General features: G+C 37.8%; 1 protein-coding gene across 1 annotated transcript; it reads left to right on the top strand.

Moving 5' to 3' along the window:
* Positions 1–2,483: 2,483 nt before the first annotated feature.
* LOC111836914 (homeobox protein unc-4 homolog) lies at positions 2,484–6,689 on the top strand. The gene is made up of 3 exons (XM_023798601.2): positions 2,484–2,843; positions 3,509–3,684; positions 5,290–6,689. Exons 1-3 carry the CDS (start codon positions 2,597–2,599, stop codon positions 6,313–6,315), a joined length of 1,449 nt encoding a protein of 482 aa, XP_023654369.2. The 5' UTR covers positions 2,484–2,596; the 3' UTR covers positions 6,316–6,689.
* Positions 6,690–7,651: the final 962 nt, after the last annotated feature.

The raw sequence follows: 7,651 nt of genomic DNA, 5'->3' as shown, positions 1-7,651 counted from the left end.
GATAACCTATGAATCATTCCCTCCAAAACAATACTTAAACATTCACAAATCATTTTGTCACACAATGTACGTGTAACTCTATTAAGAGCACGTGGTAAAAGCGGCTTACAGTTCATTCATTGTGTCTTCGTGAAAAGTACATAAACATCCTTAAGTAAGGCTCATCTCTTGCTTAGACGCGACAGATTCTAGTACTCCACCGAAAAAATATATAATAATAAAAATAACACACGGACTTCCAAACAGTAAAGCAGTCGTCACGTGTATCTTTAAAAACAAACAAATATTAAACATTAAAATATTTCTCCTTCAATATGTTAAAAAAGAATTTAGGCCTATTTGGTTTGCATATTTTAACTTTTCACTTTTAGCTAAAACCAAGCTATTGGTTCTGTTTTCTAGAACTGAATTTATGATGTATTTCTAATTGAAATTTGTTACATTCCGTCAGTATTTATTTACATTTGACATTGCTGTCATTAATTCTATTTGCCGACCACGTGATATTAAAAAAGAACTGAAGGTTTGATAAAATGGGTAGGAATTCGAGGTATATGATTGCCTGACTAGTGCCTCTTATTATGAAGTTAATTAAACCTAGCAACTGGGGGAGGGGGTCACTATGTCTCGAAGGTCTACACGTTCAGATCTGCCATTCATTGGGCAATACGTTTGCGTGGAAGTGCGTTTGTGTGTATGGAGTGACCATATATTATTATTGGATGCCATGAAGTAAGTATTTCCACAACTTTTGCATAAGGAGAAAATAAGGGGGTAGACGCTAAGAGCATCAAAACGTCAATACCCTGCTTTTAGTATTCAAGATTGCTCTCGTGGACGAGATTAAATAACTAGACAAGACAAGAATCCCGGAACATTTCAAAGAATTTATTCAAATTTACACATTCAAATGCAGAAAGCTGGTTGCTGTGTGAGCCTGAGGTCAAGTGACGAACGGATTATATGCTTCTTCATAATAATATTAATTAAACAATTTGCATGCTAATAAGGTAACAATTATCAGGGCTTCTGTTGAAAGATTCGGGTTATTACAACACCCCAGTCCGTCAGCTAAGGGTTAGAGAGTGAGAGGCGAGAGAAATTTCAACTCAAATTAACGTTACGTCTGCTTCAGACATTGGTATAAATAAAGAATAAAACATAGTAAGCGGGAGAGGGAAACGCAAGACCATTATTATAAGAGGGATTGATTGCCTTTCTCTAAACAGAAACACAGTCCCCTGGCAAACTCCTGCTGAACCCAAGTGCAGTGAACCGCCCGTCATTACAGGCTCTCTGTAATCTGAGCCTTAGAAATATAAGTTTAACATATATAGTTTAAATAAACGTTTTTGCTGAAATTACACTGTTGTACCGCTTCACCCAGTTACTGAGACCCGAAAGATTGGCTGATATTTACATAAACATCAATATCTCAAAAGATAGCCGAGTTACTTGACACACATCAGTGGACATGCGTTTTGTTAACTATGAGGGCTTCTTGATTGATATGTGTAGTATGTTTTTCCCCTCATATTTTTAAATATTTTAAATTTTACTTGTGATGTGAATAATATAACAACATGAATATAGCAATTTTAATGTACAACAAGAGCAACAGCAATAATAACAATAATAATAACAATAATTGTTTCGTATATTCCATTTCAATGTTAAAATCTTTCTTCTCATCGCAATTTGTATAATTCTTAATTCTGGGAAAGCTACCAAAAAGAAGGAATCATCTGATCTAAATGTTAATTGCGCTTTGTGGAAATTCTGTATTTTAGTGAAATTCATTGCTTTTTTCCCCTTTGCACAGGTGAAAAGTCAAATATTTCGTAGTTTATCGTCTTTCTATAGTTTAACATCTAAAATTGGATGGTGAATGCTGATCTACCACAGTCACGTTGTAAACAGCACCTTTGACTATTGTTTTGAATTTGGGGAAATGGCGAAGAAATGGAAGAGGTTGTACTTTTAAATTCAATGTGACAGCTTTGCAAAGAAAGGATGATGAATCCGCTGGTTTTAGATCAGTCTATTTTGCGCTCACTCCTCTGTAATTGGAAAACATCAGTAAAGAGCTCTAGAGAGGAAAGTAGTTCCACTAAAACAATCTTCACAAGATGTTTACTAATTTTACGCAAAGGGTGTTATTTTAAAGCGAGCGAAGGAGACGCGGAAAAAGTCTGTAATCCGTGTCTGTCTTAGCATTTAACCAGACATCAATAAGATCGGATCGCTTACCTATCCGAGCCCCCGCCTAGTCATAATGTAGTTCTTATCAAAGCGCCCCCTTCCCCCAAGCCCTGTTGTGACAGCTCTGATATTGTTTATTGAGGTAGATGTCAGGTTTAATTAGCAATCGATATGGAAAACGTTTTCAGACGACATCTCTGACGTCACAGACGATTAACGTTTCTTATTGGTCCCAAATTCCCAAAGCCAGGGCTAATTATTGGAAGGTTGATGTTGATAAAGTAAAGCTCATCCTCCTCTCCATATCATGTCCCCTCCTCGCTGCCCACTCTTACTGCATGCTTTCTAAACCCCCACAAGCAGCTTTCCTGCGTTGGCTCCTTTCGCCTGGGAGATGATGGACAGTAGGATACTGGATCACCCTCATGCCCAGTTCGGGGGCTCTCTGAACGGGATGGTGAGCTTTCCTTACCATCTAAGCCACCACCATGTGTACGAACTAGCCGGACACCAGCTCCAGTCGGCGGCCGCTGTTCCTTTCTCCATAGACGGATTACTGAACGGTTCCTGCACCGCGTCCGTGGTTAACTCGAACCCTGGCTGCGGTATGAATGGTGACAACCAGCAGTACAAACTTACAGGTAAGAATAAAAGGATTACGGTAATTTTAATACATCGGCTGTGGTTGGAAAGTCAGTGATTTAGTACAACTACCAGTACTTAAGTTGTTGTATTTAAGATGAGGATATTTTTAGGAAACCATTTGAAAAACGTAAAACGGAAGAAGATATAGGCTATGTATTCTTATACCGATTCGTCATATTTAGCAGTGACAATTAAATGGCGATATAGTCAGAATGATCGTAGAAACGATGTATTGTTGAAGCGAGAGACTTGCTTTCTTTATTATAGGAACTAAATTCAAGCTAGGATTTCATTCTGTATATCCAGAAGAAACACGTCGCTAGCGTGTAGACTCGTGCTTTGTTGTTTCACGAAAGCACATCTAACGATTTTAAAATACCCTTTGTCGCTCATTGAAATATTATGCATATATTTTTTAAAACATCTTTTAAAATATGCAATCTTCCAAAACGTACAAGCTAAATATTCGTATGAAATTTTGCATTTCAAGCTTGTCAAAGAATTTTTTCTTAGCGGAATTAAGATCGTGTGTCATTCAAACGAAAATAATTATATTTCGCCTTTATTGTAGATGAAACATTCGTTATACATTGTTTAATGTCATTTTAGACACAACATGTTCTTTCTAATGTACTCATAACGTCTTCCTCATCCATGTCAGATTCGGGAGATCCAGACAAGGATAGTCCTGGTTGTAAAAGGAGAAGAACCCGCACAAATTTCACTGGATGGCAACTTGAAGAATTAGAAAAGGCCTTTAATGAAAGTCACTATCCAGACGTTTTTATGAGGGAGGCACTTGCGCTGAGATTGGACTTGATAGAGTCAAGGGTCCAGGTAAATACATTTAGAATCACATCTGTTTTACTTCTTCACTGTTTTTACGAAGCTGTAATCCATATTATAGGGTCTATTTTCGTGCACGAAGCCAGTGTTTTAGTAGACTTCTTCTTCTTCTTTTTTTTTTTTTTTTTAAAAAGAAAACCTTAAACTTCTATTAGAGGTAATGAACTATATGTCCAGTAAATGCGGACGTTCACGCCAATAATTACACCAGTAATTTATTGATTGATATTTATTAATATTCTCATCTTGGGTATTTTGAGTATTTTCTTTTGCACAATTGTCATTTTGTACGTATAATAATATATGTATTAAAGTTTATTATTATTATTATTATTATTAATAACCACGTTGATTACTTTTCCCTTATTTTAATTAATGTAGCTAATATAAAAGACAACACATAAATATCACAATATAGCTATATAAACAACATTAATACATCAACAACAATGGAGAATAATGCGTTTTAGAGGTAGCAGAGAGGAAAGAATTGTATCAAGTAATAAATTCAGATAATGAGAATAACAAACAATTACTGACCCGTAATGTCATTTTGCCATCTAGATGACCTCTGCTTCGCTGGCGCTGTATCCAATTTGTTTTGGGGTTGTTAAGCGAAGTCGAGCGCCAGTTTACCTTCAGTAAGAGGTCCTTAGCTGCAAGCCAGTGTGTATCATTGCAGTCCGAAATGTATTGTCTGAACGGCTGAATTACAAGTACTTTTTTCCGGTTTCATCTTCCGGTCCTTGTAAGAAAACGATTATTCTTACTATTTCTAAAGAAGTCACAGGGGTGCATGGATAGGACCATGGACATGCTACAATAACTATTTTTGTTTGCACATTAGTGTTCTGTTCCCCGCTTGTTAAAATTCATAGACATATTAAGCACAATGGCTTCATTTGTTAAAAGGTCCCAAATACTGACACATTTGTCATCACATCAATAAAATCTATATAGGCCTAGTTACAGTGTGTTTTCAAGATGAGGCACAGGCCTATGTGGACGGTTTGTTTATTTAGCCATAAAATTCTACTGAATTTAATCCATGTGAGTAAAAATAATATACGAATCTTTCTTAACTCATTAAATGTATTACAGCTATTGTCCGTTTAAAGAATGCATGCGACTGATTGATTTAATATGAGCTAGGCCTACTTGGTACTAGAATATGCATTTGTATCCTTTGTGTTTTTTACACGCAGCTTTTTTTAAAAAGCATAACTTAAAGTATAACTTTTTATATTTCTAAATATATTTTTCTAGGTAGCACTGTTAAATAAACCAAGTCGTAAAAACGAAAACTGAAAAGTGCATATTTACGTGTTACGTGCTAATGTATTGTATGGATGTTAGTTATTTTATTTAAATATTTATATAGGTCTATTTATGAATAAGTTTTAAGTCAAAGATTTTTTTTTAAGTTTTACTTCAACGTAAATTATGGCAAATCTTTAAAACGCGTATATTACAATAAAGAGTTTTAAAAACTATTGTAACACACGCATCTAGGTGAGCTAGGCCTGTTTGTAAAAAAAAAAAAAATCTGTGATTACATCAAATTAATACAAACAAATTGTATTCCTCGATGTGTAGGTTTGGTTTCAAAACCGTAGAGCTAAATGGAGGAAAAAGGAGAATACGAAGAAGGGACCAGGCCGGCCGGCACACAACTCCCACCTAACTTCATGCAGCGGAGAGCCCATGGACGCCGATGAAATCGCCCGGAGAGAACGCGAGAGAATGGAGAAGAAAAAGAGAAAGCAGGAGAGGAAGCTACAGAGGTCACAGAATAAACTCCTGTCGTCTGATTTATTCCACACCCCGGGATCAGACAGCGACAGCGGAGTGTCGCAAGTGACGGACAGCGAGCAATCCACGCATATAGCACACCCTAACCCCGCAGGACGCAACCAAACTGAACCAAGCTGTGACCAAACGCTACAAAACCTCCAGAACCAAAGAACTCTGGGTAAGGATGCTAGAGAAGGAGAGCTGGACTCCGACAGCAGTCATAACTCTAACAGCAGAACATCAGGGCTTCAGAAATTAAACCCATTTAGTGTGGAAAGCCTTCTATCAGACTCAACTCCACGGCGAAAGCCCACCTTGGATTTCCCTGCCTTATCTACCCCGCGGCCTTTAATAGGAAAAGGACATTTCCTGCTATACCCCATCACCCAGCCGCTTGGTTTTATTGTACCTCAGACTGCTCTAAAGACACCACCAGATACCAGTAATTCAGGACAAAGAGTCCCTACACCTGAAAGCCATCCAGCACAAACATGTTTTGCAAATACAAGCCGAGGATGCGCTGATAAAAATAAGAACACTTATATGAACAATGACGATGTAAGTGACCGTGGGACTGCAGACGAGGCTGCCGGAACGAAACCGGGCTCTCCGCAGAGTGATCCGCTCCAAACCGGGGACCCCCACTTTTTGGAATCCTCTGCTGATAATCATTCACTGAAATCGGAATCAAATCACGTCCGGCCAAACTCGCCACATTCAGACTTGAGAGAAAAGTCAATACAAGATATTACAAACAGTCCCTTGACAATAAAAGACAGCGGTGCACCAGAAACAATCACAGACTGTGAGGATGTTGATATGGACTAATGCACAGAGAAATAAAATTTAAAATAATAAAAACATAAATAACGACAAATTACAATTGCGTTAAAAGAACGGCTAAATACTTCTCACATTCCCAAAGCTGAATATAACATAAACAACTTCCTGCCATATCGGTATATGAACTCGTCTCGAAGTCGATATATTGATACACCAATTCTGATTCAGGTTAAAGAAAAAAAAGCTATATGTGTTTATCTTATATGTGGCTTACGGAAATGTTTATTCAGATATTAGCAGCAGGACCTTCTTGTGGTATCTGTAAAAAAGTAACAACAAAAATCCTCACGCACTAAATAAGGAACGTTAAAATATTTCTATATGTAACCTTTTGATAAATAAAGTTATTGTAAAATGAATTCCATGCGTTCGAGCCTATTATAAGTAGTATTGGGTAAACCCTTTCTCTACTGAAGTCCGATTTTGTGTTTATGTTTGCTTTTACAAATTTATTCATTTTGAAAAAGCGCCGAAATGAGGTTAGGGGCCGGAGGCGATAGGACCCGGTCGGCTCCTGCAGAGTTTTGATATGAAAGTAATTATTTTCCCGGTGGCTACTATGGGATTTTTTTTTTTTTATGTAGCCCAAAGGGTTATTATACACTACCGATTTCTAGTGATATGGAATCACATAAACTTCCTACAATAATAGAATTAGCATGAAAGCTGCGGTGTCAAATTGAAATAGGAAAATAATAGCCCCGGCAGCTGGGAGTGTGAGCTTGCATATTGGATGGGAGATGGGAATTCGTGGGGCGGAATTTTCATGAGCTTTTCTCTTTGTCAGGGCTCTTGTAGCCGGCTATATTAAGATAGATGTTCGATGATATCCCTCATTGTTCTGTCGCTTATATTGATGTTCCTGTGTTATCAGCCTATTGATCATGTGTCGCCTGTAATAGGACAGGCGCAGCCAACGCGTCTCTTTACAAAAGCAGCACACATTTGTTCTAATAGGCCTGGAGTCCTTGGGGAAGCTTTGCGGGGCTTCAGACATCTGCACCAACAAAATATTAGCAAATTTGGCCAAGATCTAAAGTCGAGGTAAGAAAAAGCAAAAAAAAAAAGAAAAAGAAAAAAGACTGAGCTCATCCTGTGTTCCAAACCTCTTCAATTTTCAGGGTGCTTATGAAATGTAAACGCCACCGATTCCCTAGAAATTCAAATCCCAATTATTAAAACCATTCATTCTGGCGGGCCTGTGCGCGGTGGAATTGTGTTTACAGCCTCGTTAAATATCCCGGATCCCTCCTGGTCATCGGGCCTTTATTTGCAAATAAATTGAAAATAATCAGAGTCGCAGGCTGGCTTCTGCGCTGGC

This window comes from Paramormyrops kingsleyae, chromosome 22, assembly GCF_048594095.1.
Source record: "Paramormyrops kingsleyae isolate MSU_618 chromosome 22, PKINGS_0.4, whole genome shotgun sequence".
Taxonomy (NCBI): Eukaryota; Metazoa; Chordata; class Actinopteri; order Osteoglossiformes; family Mormyridae; genus Paramormyrops; species Paramormyrops kingsleyae.
Note: the sequence above shows the minus strand (reverse complement) of the source record. Positions and strands in the feature narration are given on the sequence as shown.

What these genes read in the sequence shown, in the direction of transcription:
- LOC111836914 (XM_023798601.2), top strand. Translation starts at nt 2,597, where the DNA reads ATGATGGACAGTAGGATACTGGATCACCCTCATGCCCAGTTCGGGGGC. An exon ending in CCAGCAGTACAAACTTACAG is followed by an intron (nt 2,844 to 3,508) that starts GTAAGAATAAAA and finishes CATCCATGTCAG; the next exon opens with ATTCGGGAGATCCAGACAAG. An exon ending in TGATAGAGTCAAGGGTCCAG is followed by an intron (nt 3,685 to 5,289) that starts GTAAATACATTT and finishes CTCGATGTGTAG; the next exon opens with GTTTGGTTTCAAAACCGTAG.